Below are 21123 nucleotides of genomic sequence, written 5' to 3' on the forward strand. Positions count from 1 at the left end.
TTAGGATAGCTACCCCACTTTTTTCTGGGATTCTGTTGCATAGAACATTTTTTCCACTCTTTGATTTTTAATTGTGTATTTCTTTTTTTGGTGAAGTGTGTTTTTTGTATATTGAGTAATTTTGGGTTTTATTTATTGGTCCATTCTGCCAGTCTGTGTCTTTTGATTGGGGAATTGAGACCTTTCATATTGAGAGTTATTACTGAAAGGCATTGACATATTCCTGTCATTGTGCTATTTTTCTGTTGATGATTTCCTTTTCTTTTTCTTTTTTCCTTCTTTCTGCTTAACTGTTCACTCTGTGTGGTATATTCATTCTATTATTATTATTATGATTATTATGATTATGATTATGTTTTGGCTTTGTTGCCCTCATTGTCTCTTTGTAGGATAACCTTAGAATTTTTTTGCAGTGCTGGTTTGGTGGTCATGAATTTCTTGAGGTTCTGTTTGTCATGACATTGTTTTTCCATCCATTTTGAAACAAAGTTTTATAAGAGTTGTAAGTCTAGGTTGGAAGTTGTCATTGAAACATTTCACTCTAAGTTCTCTTGGCCTTTAAAGTTTGTGCTGAGAAGTATACTATAATTCTGATGAGTTTAATTTTGTGATTCATTGCATTTCTCTAACAGCTTTTAAGATTCTGTCCCTGAATTGGACTTCTGAGATTTTAACTATAATGTGACATTGATCATGGGATCCGTATGTTTAATTCCTTGCTTATATTTGGAAAATTTTCTGCTATTATTTCATAAGTAGGTTTTTATGCCATTTGTGCTATCCTATGATTTATAATTTATTCCACTTATTCTCAGTCTTCTGTATATCACCTACCAGCTGTTGGATCCATTTTTCATGTTCTCTTTTTGTTTTTCAGGTATCTCTGACTGGTCTTTGAAAGCATTTCTATCTTCTAATTCTAATATTTTGTCTTCACATTGGTTGCTTCTGCTGCCCATACTTTAAATATAATTTTTATTCTCCTTGATTTGTTTAGAACCTTTTCATGAACTCTTAATTCTTTGCTAAACTGGCCAATCATGTTTTGTATCTTTTTTTTAGCTCAACTTCTTTTTTTTTATTGTTTATGTAAGCTCTTTGATTATTTTATTGCATCCATTATCTGTTTAGTTATATCTTTGGTGGTCCCACTGAGCATGTTGTTGATCTCGTCTTTAATCTCTTCTGTTATTCTTTTGAGTAATTTGGCAGTGTGGCTTTTGTTTTCCTCTCCCTTGATGTCCCATGAATTGGCTTTGGAGGATTTGGGAGTTTTGGGAGGTGTTTTGTTGCCCATTCTTATGTTCCTATTATTTTTTGTTTGGTTGGTCTTGTATTGTTCTTGGGTTTACAGTCATTTATAGTGAAAAGACTTTGTTGCTAGAACAGAGATCTCTTTAGTTAGTATCTATTTTTCAGTGATGCATTCAGGGCATAGTTAACTGTAGTCATTTGCCTTTCTCCCAAGGTCTGACCGCTTCTGTTAATTTGGGAGGGGCTGATGGCACTGGGAATGGACTACAGAATTGTTAATGTCATGAAGGTAGTCAGGGTATTGGCTTACAGAGAAAATCTATTAATAGCAACACTATGTGACCTTGGCAATATCAAGTAAATCAGCAATGGTAATATTATCCAAGACAAACTGGATATGTACATACCATAAGAACCAATAATGTAGGGCCGACAAGATAGCTGTGGCACAGCACCTGCCTGGAAAGTGCAAGGTCCTGAGTTTGATTCCCAGTACCAAATTAAAAAAAAAAAGAACCAATAATGTACCACTTTTAACCTTAGAAAAGCAGTGTATAATTATAGTGTGAGCACTAACACAAACCAAATATTGACATATGGTAAATATCTACTGAATGTACAACTATGCCATTACTAATGAGAGAAAAGAATTCAACAGTAGTAACAAAGATTAGGTATCTAAAGTTTATTAAGGCTTAGTGATTATACTATTAAAGATAGAGACATGGGGGCTGGGGATTTAGCTCAGCGGCAAAAGCGCCTGCCTGGCAAGCACAAGGTCGTGAGCTCAGTTCCCAGTACCAGAGAAAAACCAAAAAAAAAAAAAAAGATAGAGACAGTTGGCAATGGGAGAATGAAGAAGGAAAATTTGAAAAATTGAACAATGGGAGATGAGAAGAAAAAGATGAATCTAAGGCTCCTGTTAAGGAGTAAAATTATATTTATAGAATTAAATAAAAATAATGGAAAAAAGAAATGGGAAATAGAAGATAAAAGAAAGTTAGGGGGAAATATTATGAAGAATAAAAAATTAAAAGGAAAAAAAGAAAAAGACAAAGGAAAATTGCCCACACCTCAGTAAATCAATGCAGAAGAAAGAACAAAGAAAGAAAGAAAGATACCAAAAGCAGAAATTTTGTTCTCTGTATATCTCAGTGGTTTCCTTCTAGGATGCACCATTTTGGAGTCCAGGAAAGTCACAGTTTTCTGCACCCAGCCTTTCAGCCCATGGGTTTATGAGGTGTCCATCCCCCCACTCCATTCTAGAGTCCCATTTGTTGACCAGGCTGTGGCAGTGGCTAAGCTGAAACATGTCCTTTCTGATGTTGGTAGACAGGGAACACAGTCAGACCTCAGATCTAAGCTGCTTGTAGGCAGCAGGGCAAGGGTTCAGGTACTTAATGCACTTTCAGATCCGATGGTTTTTGAGTACAACCCAAGCTGGTTATAGCTTTCCACAGGTGGAGTGGGGCCTATGCCCTTCCTGGCCTGAGTTTAAACTTCTTAGGGGATCTCTTTCTATCTCATTTCCTATCCACAGCTGAGCTGTCTCCCCTGTGGCTGTCTCTTATCCAGTCACTATGGGAGGGTAATACTGGGAGCCCTGAAGTGAAGTTATTTTTCAGTTGTTTTCAGAGTCCTGGATTTAAATAATCCACCCCTTCCTGAGATGGTGCCTGATGAAGCACTCTGGCGATGTGGTGGAGTCCCATGCTAGAATCCCTCTCAGACTGTTTTCTGTCTTGTGAGAGGAGTCCCTTTGGAGCAAAACCCTGTGCTGCTTTTGCAGTTCACAGCAGCTGTGATCTCTGCTGCTGTTTACTCCTGAATCTCCCATCTATGGGTGCTTACCTTGCTTCTGGAGAGCCAGGTTCCCCTCCCTGCAAGCTGTGAGCAGGGAGAGAGTCCAGACTGTTTTGTTATTTTCTCTGTGCTGTGGACCACCTTTCAGCTAGTCTGTGGCTTTTAATTTTTCCTGTCAGTTCCTTCCTCATTCCTGGAGATCTACTTTTCTTTTTTTTTCCACCAAGTTGTTATTTTCCAGTGTCAAGAGTCAGGATCTCAGAGAGGCTGAATGTTATTTAAATTCCCCCGCATATGTTTTATTTTAAAAGCATCAAACATACAGGAAAGTAGAAAGAGTGACATAAGGAATACTGTATCCTTCTCTGGGCTCAACAGTGAACATTTTGCTGTTTGCCTTGTCTCCTGATATATGCTTTATGACAGTTTTTTGCAAGTTGTAAACATCAAAACACTTCATTCCAAATACTCAACATTTTTTGCTGTTCACCACCCTGTCTTTTTCCCCAGTTTATAAGCCATTAAAAAAAAGAATCCAGTGGTCATTTCTTATCACTGCCAGCTATCATTCTTGAATTCAAAATAGGGCAATTAAACAAAAGGAAAACAAACAGAACCCGTCATATCTTCAAACAATAAAAAACTTTAAAACTTCTTTGATAATCCTCTATACTTGGCCATCATATTTATTTACAAGGTAATTCAGGAGAGTAAAATTAATGACTTTTACCTTAATGAGGCCATCTGTATGTGGTGATGCAAATAGGATCCTAGAGGAAAAAAGGTTCTGTTCTGCATTTTCTTGGGCCAGTTTGTGACTTTACAAGATGACTTCAAGATGTGGGTGTAGGAAACAATTCTGCTAGGGCCAGTATTCCAGAAAATTATAGATTTTGTATTTCTTTCCATGATAGCTGGATTTACTTTAAATGACAGTACTAATTTCAGACCATTCCTGCTGTAGATATCTTATACAATAATGCTGAGAAGCTAGAGGTTGAACTTACCAAATGAAGCCTCTGTTTCAGATAAAACCAGCTGTTGTAGAGTCATCCAGTTGCTGCAATGAACTGGATTGGCTTTTTGATCTAGTACTCTCTTAACCTGTGATTTCCTGCATTGTGTTTAAGGATTTCATGTTTGAAATCTGTGTCCCATTTTTGAAAAACCTTTCTTGCCTTTAGTTTAGTATAGAGAAAATAAGAAAAGAACTTAAGCTATGAGACCCGTAATAAACAAGCACCTTATAAGATGAAGAAAGTCCCAGTTTGGCACCTGATGATATCCACACTGTGAAGTTCTCTAGAACTCCTTTGTGTTCTTCTAGAATCCTCTCTTGCCTGATACTCTATTATCAATTTCTAGTTCACAGTTACAAATTCCTAAGTACTGTATATGCTTGGGTTTTAGCTAATAAAATAATGTGTTTAAATTAGTTTGACAAAAGCATCCATAGGACATATAGGTGAAGTAAGTCTCCTTAAATCATATAGCTTCCTTTTTTTTTGTCTTTGAGACAGGGTTTCACCATCCAGTTCAAGCTGGCCTTGAGCTCACTTTGTAGCCGAGGCTGGTCTTGTACTCACAATGATCCTCCTGCCTCAGCCTCCCAAGTGCTGGGATTACAGGCATTCACCACCATGCCTGGCACATCTTCCATATTTAATGGCTTTTATATAGTCACATGATGTCAGTTACCATTGAAGTGACATATGGAAAGGATAGGAGTGTTAACTTAGAGCACATGCTCTCTTAAAAGGGAGGTTGTGGTGTGCTGTTCTTTGCCATATCTTCTTACAGGACTTTCAGAATCAAGCTACTTCTGACCAGAAAGTAAAACAGAATTTTCCTGTCCTGCAGTGGATTTGGATGAATACTAGTAATAAAAACAAAACTAGAAACAAAACTCCCAAGAAGAGACAATGAAGAAGAATCATGAGATGGCATACATATTTATGCTGTATCAAGGTCACTATCATCTCACCACATCAAGGAGAAGTGTTACCATTGTCTACATGGTTAGGCATATTTAATTAGGAATTTGATTTTTTTTCTATGCTATGTAATAGGTTGGTTCAGTAATAAATATGTGGAACTTTTTGCAGAAAAAGAAAGTGAGGTTGTCACCACCAGTTTGTATTCATTTGTAGAAGCTGCACCAATGCATTCAGGATATCTATAAGCGATTCCAGATTGGAGGAAGTGGAGAGGATGTAAGAGTTCAAGGAGAAATAAAAAACAATGCAAAATTTCCTACCGTTAGAAAAAAACTTGTCCAAGTATCTTTTAAATGGTTGATATTAAAATGTTGTGATATTTAGATTTCATTGGATGCACTTAAATATATAATGTTTTATTTCAACATATAAATAGTTTTTAGATACTAAAAACTATATCCTAAGTTATTCTCAGCAGAAGGTTTTAGATATCAGTTTAGGAAATGTTTGGAGGTGCATATTTTTTCAAAAATTTTAAGGAGCTATGTGAATGCCCAAGTACAATCAATATAAGAAATATATTTTATAGCATGACCCTGTACAAGCACCCAAAAGCAAATTTCTTAAAGTGTTACTTGTAATATATGATGTTCAAGGATAATCATTTTGCCTTCTCTTTTCCTTCTTTTCTTTCTTTCTTTTACTTTCTTTTTCTTTCTTTCTTTCTTTTTCTTCCTTCCTTTCTTCCTTTCTTCCCTTCCTTCCTTCCTTCCTTCCATCCTTCCTTCTTTCTTTCTTTCCTTCTTTCCTTTCCTTCTTTCTTTCCTTCTCTCTGTCTCTCTTTTAAAAATTTTGTTGGGTCAGGTATGGTGGCACATGCCTGTAACCCCAGCACTTAGAGGCTGAGGCAGGAGGGTTGCTGCAAGTGCAAGGCCAGCCTGGGCTACAAAGTGAGTTAAAACTGAACTGCATAGTGAAACCCTGACTCAAAGAAACAAAAAAAAAATTTTTTTTTCACTTGCTCAATTGAGTTTATTTCCATGGTAGAGTTTGGGCCTACAGTCTGAAAAACAACTAGGTCTAAGATGTAGTTTTGGTTTTTGTTTATTTGTTTGATCTGAGCATAAATCAGAGAAGTGAGGATAAAACTTACGTTAATCTTTTAGTTAATTGGCAATCTAACTGTTCTGTGTTTTTCATCTGTGACATCAGTTTAAATATCTTTCCTTACTTCAAGACATCTTTATCTTTTCCCCATTATACTGGTATTAAAAACCTACAAAATTAAAAACCTAAATATAAATGAAAATAGGTGGAGAATCTTTGGGTACTCATAATTGGTATTTTAACTGATACTAAAGGATAAAAAAAAATTTTTTTTTGAGTCAGGATATCATAATGTTGAACCTTGAAACACCATGTAGCCCAGGTTGGCCTCGAACTTGAGATCCTTCTTCCTCAGGGTCCATAGTGCTGGGATTACAGGTGTGTATTACCATACCCAGCTAAAGAATGAATTTTGAAACAAGGTAAAATCGTCTCTCATGACTATAAAATCTGCCAAAAGAGTTTACTGAACTTGTAATCAAGAAGGCCACTGGCAAACTGTTACAACTGGTTTAAAAGAGAACTGAAAACATCACACATTTGTGCTTAAGTAAGGAACATTGAATTTACAGATGGATGCAAAACTAGTCAGCATCCCCAGAACAATAATTAATGTCTTTTACCAGCAACATGTTTATGGACTGAAATTATTTATATGGCTCTCCGTTTTCTACATGTTATGTCTTATCACTACAGGGTTATACAATAGCCAAAGCACGCACAAGTGGAGATAACCTGGATGAAGAAGCTCATCATAATAGCGCAAAAGTATTTCATAATTTTTTCCTACACCAGTTAGACTATTACAGATTTGTATCCTGTGTCTAAACTTGAACATCTGAGACTAAGTCAAGTTTGTATAGAATTAATTTGATCTGCACAGTATTTAACATTTTTCAAATTTGTTGCTATTGCCTACAGGCTTGGAACTCATCCTTTACTAGTTTTTCCCATCTCTGCAATGCAGAGAGGAGAGTCACGGAGCCCTATTTCATATGATTTCTGTGCATCTCCTCTTTTCATTCAGACCTCTGTGTTAATCCTGTGTCTTTTCATTGTAATTTTCCAACTGGCCGGCACTGTGCTCTCCTTAGTACCTCTAGCGTATTATTTTAAATTTAATCTTTACCTAAGACTCTAGACAATACAGTACTATTAAACAAATCCTGATATGGTGCTCTGAATAGTACAACTTTTTCTTGACTTTGCAGCTGCTTTAACAAATTGTCTTTATCCTTCTTTTGCAGTCTTGATTTCCGTTGCTTATCTGTATATTTCTTACTCTAGCAAGGTTAATCCCTTGCTCTAAGCACATTGGGCTCTTTGTTCATGTTGATCCTTCTTGCTGGAAAGATCTTCCTTCTCTCCCTCACTTACATTTACCCCCTGCTCACTGGATAAAAGGCTATCTATTCTGTGATGCCTACCAGGGGGTCATCTAATTCTCATTGATCCATCTGGGATATTTTATACTATTTGGTGCTGTATTCTTGATTAAAGCCACCAAAACATGGACTACCTTACTGTATTATTTTGGTATCTCTCAGGAGAAATTAGAAAACTGTTAGCTAAATTTGTTGTTCTTGTTGTTTTGGTACCAGGAATCGAACTCAGGACCTTGCACTTGCCAGGCATGCGCTGTGCCACTGAGCTGTATGCCCGGCCCTAAATTTGTGTTATGTTTGTATTAATCATGCATTCCAGAGTCATACATAAGAGGAAGATGATTAAACACTGTTCAGGATTTTAATTGTTCAGCACTATGAACTTTATATATGTATTGAATTTTGGTACAAATTTAGAGGGGAAATACACATTGATATATTTATTTATTTATTTTTTTCTCCGGTACCGGGAACCGAACTCACGACCTTGCGCTTGCCAGGCAGGCGTTTTGCCGCTGAGCTAAATCCCCAGCCCCCACATTGATATATTTATTAACCAGTAGTCTGGTGAAGTTAACATGAGATAACCAAATTGGAAAGCTGTGTTCCCTTAATCCTTTTGTCATGGGTAATATCACTTCAATGGGAAGCCTTGGGATAATAGCAAAAATGAAATATGTTACATACCTTGCTGTCTTTGATTTTGAACAGTAGAATCTGGGCTGTCAGCTCTCAGGCAAACACTTCTATGTGCATTCTATAATGCACAGGAACTCAGGACCTTGCACTTGCCAGGCAGGCACTTGTGCTGCTGAGCTATATCTCTGGCTAGAACCATTTAATTCTTATGCAGAGACTGTATCCGTAACACACAAAGTGGTTGTAAGAAACTTTAGACAATTTTCTGAAAATTGTGAACTAAAACTTTTATATGACATATAAATATGTTTTTTTTCTGTGTGTTTTTGAGACAGAGTCTTACTGTGCAGCTCACTTTATAGCCCAGGCTGTCTCAAACTTGCAGCAATCCTCCTGCCTCAGCCTCACGAGTACTGGGATTACAGGCATGTGCTGACAGTAGCAGGGTGATGGGTACTTCTCTGCTGATTTCAGAGCCATTTCCAGTGGCTGTTTCAGTAAAGTTGTCCTCTTGCCATGTTCTTTAACACTCTCTGTTCATTTTTGCCTTATTTTTGTTGTTCTTCTGTACCTCGAAGTTTCTTGAGACTTGGAACCTAAATTATCTCTCCTCTCACGTGTTTGGGATGTTGTGAAGTGACAGGTTGAAAGTGAGAATGTGACTTTGCCAGCAAGTCACACTATCTAACAAACTCCTGGAACCTCCATACTGTTTGATTATGATGCTTGAGGCCATGAGAGATGCTTTATTGAACAGTAACTTCTAAATAAACTACTTGAATTAAGAAGAGATTCTTGAGCAGGGGAAGTAGCTCAGTAGTAGAGCACTTGCTAGCGTGGGTGAGGCCTTGGCTTTGATCTCTAGCACCTCCACCAAAAACCAAACCAAATGAAAACAAAACTTTTCTTGCATGTTACCCGAGTTGGTCTGGCTTTCATAAAAAGTTTTCTAAATTTCAGGGTCTCAAGAGTGGCTTATCAGAACTACTTTCGTGATTTCCATGTTTGTTCTTTATTTTGTGGTCAGACATGAATAGGTGTTAGAAATGCATGTCCTATTACAAGGCTGTTTGTGTATGTTAGAAGAGGAACCATTTTTCTTTTCTTTTTTTTTTTTGTTTTTTGTTTTTCTCCAGTACCGGGAACCGAGCTCATGACCTTGCGCTTGCCAGGCAGGCGCTTTGCCACTGAGCTAAATCCCCAGCCCGAGGAACCACTTTTCAAAGGAACTGTCTGTGGGCCCCCAAAACCGCTTGTTACAACACTGCAATGTCATGCTACATAGTGGGGAAAGGAAGTGGCATGGCCACACCTAACTCCTAGAAGGGTAGGAAGCTGGTTTATTTTGTCTGCCTAAAGTAGAGGTGGTAAACACCACTAATGATTCCGTGGTTTTCTTTTACTGTGTGTTCAGCTCTCTCTTTTTACTGCAGCAGAGTCGCTCACCATCCCGAAGACAGTAGCTCCAACTGCCCCATTTAATCATAGCATCAAAGCTCAAAGCTCCGCATCCCAGGGGGCATGCAAGAGTCTCTTTCTAATACTCCATTCAAGAAAGGGAAGGCGGGTGGGCACACAGCAGTCCCAGAGTCATAGCAGCGAGGCTTGACTGTTGTTGCTCTTCTGCTGCTACTTTTCTTCTTTCCTCCTTCCTTCGCTCTCCTTTGACAGTGCTGGGGATCAAATCCAGGCCCTGTGCATCATAGATGAGTGCTCTGCCACTGAGCTATATCCCCAGCCTTTTAGAATTTTTTCTTTTTCCAGTACAACTGGTGTAACAAGTGGGGAGTGGGGAGTGGACCCTCCTTGGGGGCTGAGCAGTGTTCTCTGGTAGCTTCTTGTCTGTGGAAAATTGGTATCCAGTGGTTGTTTTATTTATTTTTTTATTTTGTTTTGTTTTGTTTTGTTTTTTTGTTTTTCTTCTGGTACGAAGAATCAAACTCACAACCTTGTGCTTGCCAGGCAGGCGCTTTGCCGCTGAGCTAAATCCCCAGCCCCTTCCAGTGGTTGTTTTAAATATTCAGTAGTCATATGTGGTGTGGTAGAAAAATACAATGAATGTCTAAATTTTAAAAATTCATTACAGCAAAAGACAGCATATTGATTGCCATTAATTGCCCTCAAAATATTTCCTCTTACTTCCAAAACACTTCCACACCATCATTCTAGCCACTTTCTGGAGCTCTGGAAATCCTCTTTTGTGACTTTAGCTTGGCTGTCTTGGCCGCCTGGATGTCCTGAATCCTTTGAAAACGTTTACCTTTCATGGTCTTTGTGACTTTGGGGAAGAGCCAGAAGTCACGCAGTGCCAGCTTGGGGGATAAGGCGGAAGGGGACGCACTGCGATGTCCGTCCCAGCCTGCCTTTCTGTTGGATGGCACTTGGCGGCAACATTCAAACTTTTCTTCCCTTTTTTGTCGGTGCTGGGGGTCAAACGCAGGGCCTCACTCAGCAGGTGAGTGCTCTGCCCCTGAGCCATATCCCCAACCCTCAACCTTACTTTTGATCACACTTTGTAAAGACATTCACAAAAGAGACTGCCAGATCTGCTTCACCAAGAGGGACTGCATAGGTGTGTTTGAATTGTGGGGAGTATTTTGAGGGGGATTAATGACAGTGTGTCTTTTGATTTGGTCTTTATGTAAGATTGAGTTTTAATCAGCTGTTGTTCCTTCAGAGGCCTTCCCAGAGACCTTTAAGTTTGTTTTGGGTTGAGAAATGGTTGCCTCTTTCCAGTCTTATATATCTTTTAATTTGAACTCTATTTTCTTCTATTCCTGCTTGCAAGCCAGACCATTCTTTTCTGATTTCATATTTACCTATGTGCAGTTTTCTTTATCTTATTCAGTTACTTTTTTCATTTGAGTCCTTATCTCTTCATCTTTTTCTTTCGCTTTTGCATCAAATCTTGTTTTTTACCAGTTTCATAATAGAAGCCCTGTATTCTTCTACTCTAGAGAGGGTGTCAAATGATTTTCAGACTTTTCTTTTCTCTCTGTCACCATATTTTGGTTTGTTTGTTGGTCTCTTTGAGACAGGATCTCACTATGCAGTTCAAGCTGGCCTTGAGCTCACTTTATAGCCCAGGCTGCCCTTGAACTCCTAACGATCCCCCTGCCTCAGCCTCCGGAGAGTGCTGAGATTACAGGTATGGCATGCACCACCATGCCTGGCTTCTGTCACCATATTTAATGAGCACTTTCTTTGAGGATTTCATTGGATGTTCCTTTTCCTTCGCTGGAAATTTTCTCTTTTTTTGGATGACTTTTTTTTCATTTTTAAATTCTTTTTAAAAGTGAAATCTGTCAGTTATGTTTTATGTCAATAAATGTTGGTGTTAATAACCTTGGGTCTACAACTGAAGTCAACACAACCTACACAAATCCCAGTATAGTTTTTAGCTTCTGGATTAATTCTTACCTACTCTTAATTTTTTTGTTATGAGCAGAATATATGAAAACTAAAATTTGGAATGCTTACTGCTATGAGGATTCTTTCTTTATTCACTCTTTTGCTATCTCTGGCTGTAAGGGCATTGTGTCCTTGAGCACCCTCCAGCTTTCATCCCAGTTTTCTAAAAGTTTTTACCTTTCTTGAATGTACATGAGAATAGTGTAGGAGAATTAGAGGTGTGTGTGTGTGTGTGTGTGTGTGTGTGTGTTTTGGGGTCTGTATATGATAATCTTATCAACACAAAGATCTCACTGGTGGGGATTTAAAGTTGGCTGGAGTTTTAAAATCACTGCTGCCTTCTTTGCATCTCTGAATCAGGTAACCACCAGTAGACTGAAGTGCCTTCTTTCCTTTTTATGTATGGCCTTAGTTTTATGAGGCATTAGCTAGTTATGACATGACAAAAAACCAGGACATGTTTTTGTGTTTGCTTTCCTTTCTTCAAACTAATGTTTACTCTTAGTGAGAATCTTCCAGATTGTGGTGGTAACTGTTGGTTTTAGTTTTATATGGAATGATTTTCTTTTAAATTTTCTGAACCGTAAGAGATAGAAGTTGCACTGTGAATCTCAGGCACTAAGGATGTTAGATTTCAGGTCCACGTACCTTAATTTCTAGCATTGTCTTCTGATGCCTTAGAGAAAGTTTATGGCTTTTTTCTTTTTCTTTTTTTTTTTTTTTTTTTTTGAGGCAGGGTCTCACTGTGCAGTTCAGGCTGGCCTTGAGATCACTTTGCAGCCCAGGCTGGCCTCAAACTTGCAACGATCCTCTTGCCTCAGCCTCCTGAGTGCTGGGATTATAGGTGTGCACCACCACGCCCGGCAAGCTTTATGGCTTTAAGTCTGACAATAGAATTCCAAGAGGAATCACTGGAGTATCTTTATGTTTGGGTTTTCACTAAGAAGGGTAAGAGTTTTACAGGTTTCTCTGAGTTCGGCATTATCTGGCCTTTCTGTTTCAGAGAGCAGCAGTAGCAGCGATGTTCCACTTCTTCAGAAAGCCTCCAGAGTCTAAAAAGCCTTCGGTATCGGAGACGGAAGCAGATGGGTTTGTCCTCTTAGGTAAGTCTTTTTAAAATACAAAATCATAACTAGATGAATTTTTTTTAAATGACTTGATAATTACATGATTTATTTTTAATTTTTTTTTTTTTTTTTTTTTTTACTAATGTCAGAATTTGTGTAATTTCAAGTGAAATCTATAAAATAAAGGTCATCAATTATTTGGAAGATTATCATCAAGTCAGACTCTTACGTATTAGTTTGTGTTTCTAATTAAATTTATAAAATCACACCTTCTGCCCATCTGACAGCCTCGTGATCATAACTGTGAAAAACGGAATTGTGCAGAATCTTTGATAAATTCAGCTTCAGTCTTAGAAATAGTACCATGATTCCTTCCTGAAGAAGTATCTGAAATTAAACCAGTCCTCCATTAAATATTTACTGATGTAAAGTTCTAATTTGCACTTATTAAATACTGTCTTCTAATATTTTTAAGGACCACTTTATTTCCTGTAATTGTAAGGATTTAAAAGATTTTAAATAATATTTTCTAATATAAAGATTTAAAAGATTATAAACCTGACCTGTTGATTTTGGTGGCTTTAAAAATATTTATTTCAAACAAATACACTGTACTCTTCCTCCAGAGGATTCTGAAAAGTAAAATTTCCTCTGCATCATTGTGTCTTCCCCTAGCTTCACGGCTTTTGTATGTTCTTCCCGTGGTTTGTCTCCCCGGAGAGGATAATCCAGAGTCCTTATCCTCATCCCCGCTGGACCTTCTCCTACCGAATTCCTGCTCCTCCTTTGAGAAGATTTGCATTAAGCCACACTGGTGTTCACTCCCTGGCGTGTTTCTCAGGATCCCCCCGATTTAATAGTGGTCTTGAACTCTCAGCATCTGCTCTGTCATGCTTCCGGTCATCTCACAACTGGGCTCACCCTATGCCTCTGACTGCCGCATGTTCAGTAGATAAGGGTTGGGGAAGTCTCTTCCTCGTCAGACCTTCTTTAGGACCTGTTCTTGCAGAGAGGACGCATGGTTTTTTTCCTCTCTGGCTCTCTTCCATTTCTTGACCATAATAATCTCTGGAAGACCAGAACAGCGGTTCTCATGGATAAACTTTACCGCAGAATCTTCTGTCCTTTACACAATCTGGAACACGTGGGTGCCGTGGCAAATCTGTCTTGTACGCGGAGGACAAGGGCAATGGCCAGAACGGGCAGAGTTGTTGCACTAGTGATCTCTGGCAGGAGTGAGGTTGGTTGCATGGTTATGACTGTTCGTCTGACCCTCTTTCTTACCGAGTCAGGAATTCGTGCCTCAGCTTCCAAGTCGGAACTGGCTCTGTCGACCCCAGCGTTAGTTCCTTGAAGATTGCCGGCGTTGCTCTCCTTCCACCTCCTGAATTCGCCTCACTGGCAGAAAAACTTCAGAGGCAAACCCAGGCCTTCTGGGAAGTGTCTTCTTCAGGGGTTTCACAATGAATTCTCTCAGCAATTATTTTCACAAAGTGTGGTTTTTAAAACTCTGTTCTATAGTTTTCATTTTAACATCTCTGTAGTGTTAAGACATTTGCGAAGAACTCGGCTTTTTTTTCGGTTACATACTTGGAAGTTGACGTTATCCTTTTTGCTGTAATAGTCAAGTAACGAATGGGCGGGGGACAGTGGTGTCTTTGAGAGTATGTATGGTTTCTGAGTTTCAGAGCTCTCTCTCACCTCTTTTTTTGGTGCCTTGCCACTTTGGAGTATTTCAGAGACAAGCTTTCACCAAAGGAAAATGGCCCCTTGTGCTGCTTTTTCTAAGATATCCAATTTCAGGTAGCCTTGAGCAGATGCTCACTGACTGTTTTAGCGCTACCTGTGTAGGGGCCTGGTTTCCAGGGCCTCCTGCCTCAGTAGGTGAAGTTGATCTGCTATAGACCTCTTTTCCTTTTCCAGGAAATATTGTGGTTTAAGAAGTTGCCTTTAGCTGATCCTCAGAAGACACACAGACTTCCAGATTTGTTGTTTAATGAGGGGATTTCCGACTTTAATTACTCTAATATGTTCCAGTACCAGCTGCTCCATCTGATATATTGATGCTCTAATGGTCTGTTTTTCCAAAGGATGATGTGCTGTATTTTAAGAGAGTTTTCCAGGGCCATCTTGGACTGCGCAGGATTGGTGCTGTATTCAGCACCGTATGTCTAGCAGCTTTACAGTGAAGGTGAGGAGTCTGCTTCCATTGTAGTTCCAGGATAATAGTTCGATTTGTAGTGTCGCTGGTGCTGTACTTTCAAGTGATCCTAACAAGGTGGGTTTCCCTGGCAACAACTGAGACTCCTACTCCCTCGGTTTCTGTGTCTGCTGATGCTTGCCTTGTTGGTCCTATTTAAAATCTTTCCCAGGTAGAAAGCTTCACACACACACACACACACACACACACACACACACACACGCTGCCACCATTTTCCCTGAGAAGTCCTTGAGCACCTCGTGTTCTGGGGACTTAGTTGACTCTCCTGAAGTTTTCATGGTATCAGTTGTGATCATCTCTGAGCTCTCATTTTCTCTGACTTCGTTCTCTTTTCCTCAGTCACACCATCCCCCTTCCTCCCCGGAGAGGCTGTGGGAGGCTGTACAGTGAGGTGCGGGTGAGAGCCCTGACTCTGGATCCAGACCCCTTGAACCGACATCCTGACATCACAACTTGCTGGAGTTTCTGTCTTGGGCAAGTTATTTAACTGCCCTAGATATCACTTAGCTTGTTTAGGTCCATGTTATCATTACCTATCTCAGTGGGTTATTGGAGGGATTAAATGAGTTAATGTGTGTGAAATACTTAGAACAACCCTGTGAGTGAGGTAGTAGTATCTCCATATTCAAATGAGGACTTCATTTATTCAGGTCCCTTCAACGAACGTGGTGGTTCTGAAATTGTCCAAGGCTATCTGATACCAGAGCCTATCCTTTTAATCGCTGAACTGTCCAGCTTGGTGTCTTTTCTTGTAACATCTATGTTTTATTTTTTAAATGTAAATTTCTTTTTAAACTAATACATAGAAACAGATGTTATCATGAGCTGTTGCATAGTAGAATGATAGCTCATGTAGAATGATAATCTTAGTCGAATGAGAACATACTACAATAGTAGCCTTATTTCACAAGGCTGGAAGAAAGAATTTTGAAAGTTTTCACCATAAACTATTTTAACTTTAAGATATTAGTGAGCTTTTAAGCTTTAAAATAAAATTTAAATTGTGTTCTCTAAAAGAGAAAGTTCTTTCTTTCTTTCTTTCTTTCTTTCAGACAGGATCTTACTATGTAGTTTAGGCTGACTCTGAACTCAGTGATCCTCCTGCCTCAGCCTCCTGAGGGCTGGGATTACGTGTGTGCCACCATGGGCAGTCTGTTTTTGTTTTTATAAAAGCATTGGTATTGTACTACTGTTCATAAAGTTTGGCTCTTGTATTGGCTGCCTTAAACTTTTTATTATATAGTATTTTAAATAATTTTCAAATATTTTCAAATCAGAAAACTAATCTCTTTGAGGTTGAGGGAATATGCTATACATTGTTAGTTAAAAATCCTTCAACAGTTAAGGATTTGAGTTGACTGATTAAGGTCCTGACAGATTATTAGAAATATAGTTATTTGTCTTTGAAAATTGGATGGTAAGCTCTTTTTTTAATAAAAATTGAAAAGTTGCTCTTTTTGTCATATGGTTGTATAATAACCTATACAATATCTACTATAGTCTCAAAGGACACTGTGTGAAAATATTTTGGAAATGTCAAGTAGATTAAATGGTGCCTATAAAATACTTACTAACATATCTATATATCTATAGCTAGACATAGATATAGATATATAGGTTCACATATATCCACATAATTTTTCAGGCCTAATGTGTAATAAGTATATTACCAGAAAATAAAATATATGACTGGTTTTTTGTGTTAATTGACTTTTGAATTTTACAATGAAGTAAAGACTGAGAAATGCAATTTTATTTGTAGCAATGACTTCTTACTGTGACAAATTCTGTAGCGTCCACACTGATAAATGTTGAAGTTGTTGTATTATCTCCTCATGTGACCTTGCTAACCTATTTCTAAAAAGGTTGTACTAAATGTTGTTAAATTTGTAAGTAACCTTTTCTCTACTTGAGAATACTTTGTCGCTCAGGCCAGTATCCCTGCCTAACACCAATAAGTTTATAGATCACAGTTACAAGGTACCCCGGCTGAGTTGATAGATTCAATGTATGATGACTTCCACTTCCGAGTCTGGGCAAAGCCCAGGCGCTCTTCTTGATAATGTGAATATCTGGGCTGTCCCTGTACAGTTAGCTCCATTTGGAAGGAAAACCTTTCTTCCCGTTAAGATTTCCAAAGCTTTTAGCCTTTGTGAAATGTCTGGTATGCTGAATGCGAACGGGGCGGAAGGGGACCTGGCAGGAAACATCGTTTCCCTTGTAACCACTTTCTGCTCACATAAGAAGGTAATAGCTGTGTGTTCTTTCAGTAATAAAGTGTAAGTAATCCTCCAGGGTATCATTTTACACAAAAACAAATTGCAGTTTTCATTTACATCACTGGGTGGCGATTTTTCATAGCGTTAATGCTACTGTTTAAAAACCCAGCAAGCACGACACTATTTGTAATTAGCAGGGTTTTCTTCTGTTATGACATGTCTAATTGTACTTTTAACACATTATCTTTAAGCTGATTACAAATTTACTAGTGCAGTGTGGAACCTCATAGTTATTTTAAATTAGGAAACGGTATCGCCTAGATGTTGGCACATAATTCCTTCCAAAACCAAGACAGAGGCATGAATTAGCTTATTATTATAGCAGAAATAAGGAAAAATAACAACAAAATCCTAGGATATAAAATGAAACGAATAATTTAGATTATTGTTATTGCATTCGCTAACATTGTTGGTCAAATATTGAATTTAAGTTTGGAGCAGGTGGAATGAAATCAGACAAGCCCATCCCAGAGATGAAAGGAACTGGGTCACTGAACAACTGAAGCTCATCGTGGTTTTCTGCATATGCAGGTGCCGCATAAGTAGGGCACAAGAACGTGTCGTTTTCATTAAGCTAATTATTTTGTGAAACTCATTGAATTTAGTTCCAGTTGTAATTTACAGCAGCTTGTGTTTCATCTTTTAAGGATCGACGCTGAAATACGTAATTTTGTCTCGTTTCTGTTTTTGAGTTTAAATGATACATCAGATTTCGTAAAGGTAGTGTATTATTTTTAAGATTTTGGAAAGTACTGTGTTATTTGTAACATTACGATTCTCATTCTGAGAATCAAAAAATACAGACATTTCAGTTAAACTATCGTATTTTTATTTGGCACTTTTGAAGGTAGTTTCTTCATCTCTGTGTTGTTTCCTTTATTTGAGAGTGGAAACTTGGCTGTGTCAAATGAAAATTACTGAGCAAGGAGTGAGGAAGAGTAAGTCATTTTGATTCTGTTGACAGCAAAGGGCTGCAATTAAAACAACAACAAAAACTAAATAGATTTTCAATGTGTGCTTCCTACTGTTACTTGTTTTCTTACAAAAGAAATGTACCCCATCAAAAAAAAAAACAAACATGTTTATGCCTGGAAAGGTATTTTATCTTTTTACTACCTCCTTATCCATGTATTGTGATATCTAGGAAAAACTCAAATACACTGAACTTTGTGTTTTTACTTTTGACCTTTAAATTCTAAAGCAAATGTGCCAGGATTTTTCAGTTAACTGGACTGTGCAGTAACATTGCTTATTTTACCAGTAGGGCATACGGGGTTGTGTGTTTATAGAATTAGCAGACCTTTTTCGTTCATCGTTACCTAGTCCTGGCCTGCCTGTTAGTCTAGCAGCATTGCAGTGTCCCATAGCGGAGCAGGGCTGGCCCTGTGTGAGTGTGCTTTGCTCCCTGGTCTGGAATGGACAGGGAGGAGCTGCAGGCGGCAGGGGAGAGGTGCCAGCTATCCGGAGGCAGGGCTGAGCCCTCTGTTTTTGCACCATTAATGATTAATTGTGGGAAGGTCATGGACTCTTTCTGAAGGGCAGTAGACTTCCTTGACTCAAATGTAAATTAGGGTTCTCTCCTCCTTAGCTTTTTGGTTCTAACCCTTGTATGGATTAGGGGGCACTTTGAAAATATACTGGTGCTGGGGCGATCTCTAGTTTCTGATTAGACAGTCCTGGGGTTTGACTGATCCTTTTTTTTTTCCTTCCTATTTTGCAGTTTTCTACATGATCCTAGAGTAAAAGCAGGGCTCAGGAGTAGTGTGTAGTTCATGTCTATAATTCAGTGATTGTATATCATCAAATGATATATGAAAATACTGTGAAAAAGACCTCATAAAATATGAAGTTACAGTTCCTCTTCCACTTTAGTCATTAAAAAAAAGATAAGCAAAGAAAACCACAAAATTTTGTGGTAAACATTCTTCCTCTAGGATATTAAATTGCCAAAGAGCAGAAAGCTTCACAATTCTAAGAATAGAAACCTGTTTCTACATTTAATAAATTTGGAAATAGATTCTTTTTTAATTAACAAAACAATTGGCACACGTGTGTTAAATTAATTGTATAAACGTGAATGCCAAGTGGCCTATGACATAAAAGTAGACTTAGATGAAATTATTTGACAGATCAACATCTGTAAAATTTTCACAGCAGCATCTAAGCTCTTGCATACTTTTAGTATAGTTACTATGGAGAGATTGGCTGGTTTACTCGGCACTGCCTCCTTTGGGGCAGTTACTCAGGACCTAACTTGAGTAGGGAAAATTTTTTAAGCATGCATACCATATTATATAAATGGCATTTACTGAAGTATTTCTTCGTAGGCTTTCCTAATGGTATAATGCCTACGTCTAAGGCTGTTTAACTGAAAAGTTGTGATAAATAGCTGTTACGTTTTTCCTTAAAGTGTATTTCATACTGTTGAAATAATGACGAGGATCTCAGTAAAATGTAAAAGTATGAACATGGCACCAAAATACTTCAGACTTGGAAGACCTCAATGTCTTTCCGGTGATCTGATGTCCAGGTTCTGCATCTGCAGCTTCTGTGGGTTTTGTATCTGCAGATTCTATCAACTGTGGATCAAAAATTATAAAAATTGCATCAGTACTGACTTGGTACAGACTTTTTCTTGACATTACTCCCTAAACAATACAGTATAACAGCTATCGATATGGCATTTGCATTTTACTGGTATTATAAATGATCTAGAGAGATGACTTACAGTGTGTGGAAGGATATGTGTAGTTACAGTGTATGCGAATTCTAACCATTTTATGTAGGGACTTGAACATTTGAAGGTGCTTTTTGGAGGCCCTGGAATGAACCCCCTGTGGATACTGAGGAGTATCCACATCATTCTTATACATCTAACTGGCTACCTTCTTAGGGTTCTATTTTCTCTGTGTATGTGACTGAAACATATTATGAAGGGAAAAATTATTAGGATTACACATTGATCTTTACAGATATGAACTTCCAAAAAACTGTGTCTTCCTTCATTGCATCGCGAAGGAATTACGGCATTACCTAGCAAGGGTGTTACAGAAAAGACTGGTGCATTAGTGTGATGCCGTCTGTCCTCCTCGTAGTCATCTTTAAGTGAGCATCCCTGGGCACCGCCTCTGCCCCAGGTGGTCTCCTGTTTGTTAAGGACGCTGCTAACCTGCACCTAATGAAACAGAACAATGGGGGCCGAAGTCCCAGAAGCAGCATTTTTAATGAGCAATGCTTTTATACCTGCTTTTGTTTGAGAATTGGTAGAATCATTATTTTATAGGGGAACAAAGCCTTCCCCGGTGGTAGGGACAGGCTTTATAACTACGTAGCTTTAGAATAATCTAGTGCGTATTTGGGGCCATAAAAAGTCATTGGCTTGTCATGCAGAGTGCCTCAGTGCACGGATGATAAACCGGTCTAGAAAGGTAGTTCGTGCTGGGCCTTGCGTGCCTTTCTGAGACGTTAGAATTTCATCCACTTGGCAGTAAGGCACTGTCAGACCATTTTAAAAATGCAGCGTTTTTCCTTTGTAAAAATGATAAATGCAGTAACCGTTTTTAAAATGAAGATAATTTCTATAGTTTCATTAAGGTTGAGAATAATTTTTCATAAAAATTAACTGTAGCATCGTGTCTTCAATGTATCACTGGGAAGTACTGGAGAAACACAACAAACTGCTCAACTTTAAGAGACCATCGGACATCTTAGAGTTGAACTTTTCCCCTCGTCCCTCAGCTCTCATAGGGTGTGAGGCAGAAGCAAGCGTCTGTCAGTATCTGTCTCCCTTTGCTTTTTATCTTGCCATGTCGCTGTTTGAGCACTCTTTTTTTTGATAACGGGAATCGAACTCACAACTTCGTGCTTGCAGGGCAGGCGCTGTGCCACTGAGCTGTGTCTCTGGCCTGATGTCTGTTTGCAGGCAGGTGTGGGACTGTGATGAGGTTTCTGGCCAGCGAGATATAAGAAGAAACTTGATGGTGCAGATTCCAGGAAAATGTGAAAAAAAATTGTTGGTGT

The 21123-nt window shown here is 38.5% G+C and overlaps 1 protein-coding gene across 6 annotated transcripts in view; it reads left to right on the forward strand.

Annotated features, from left to right (window-relative positions):
• The window catches only part of Umad1 (UBAP1-MVB12-associated (UMA) domain containing 1), a 209919-nt gene that overhangs the window by 13335 nt on the left and 175461 nt on the right, over window positions 1–21123 (forward strand). For all 6 annotated transcript variants that reach the window (XR_001234674.1, XM_013516062.1, XM_013516063.1 and 3 more), the window contains exon 2: window positions 12540–12639. Coding sequence is in view for 5 of the 6 variants with exons in the window: in XM_013516063.1 (XP_013371517.1) it covers window positions 12540–12639 (100 nt within the window). In the remaining variant the exon portion in view is untranslated. The remainder of the gene's footprint in view (window positions 1–12539; window positions 12640–21123) is intronic.

This window comes from Chinchilla lanigera, unplaced genomic scaffold (assembly GCF_000276665.1).
Source record: "Chinchilla lanigera isolate Chin_1 unplaced genomic scaffold, ChiLan1.0 scaffold00031, whole genome shotgun sequence".
In the NCBI taxonomy this organism is placed as follows: domain Eukaryota; kingdom Metazoa; phylum Chordata; class Mammalia; order Rodentia; family Chinchillidae; genus Chinchilla; species Chinchilla lanigera.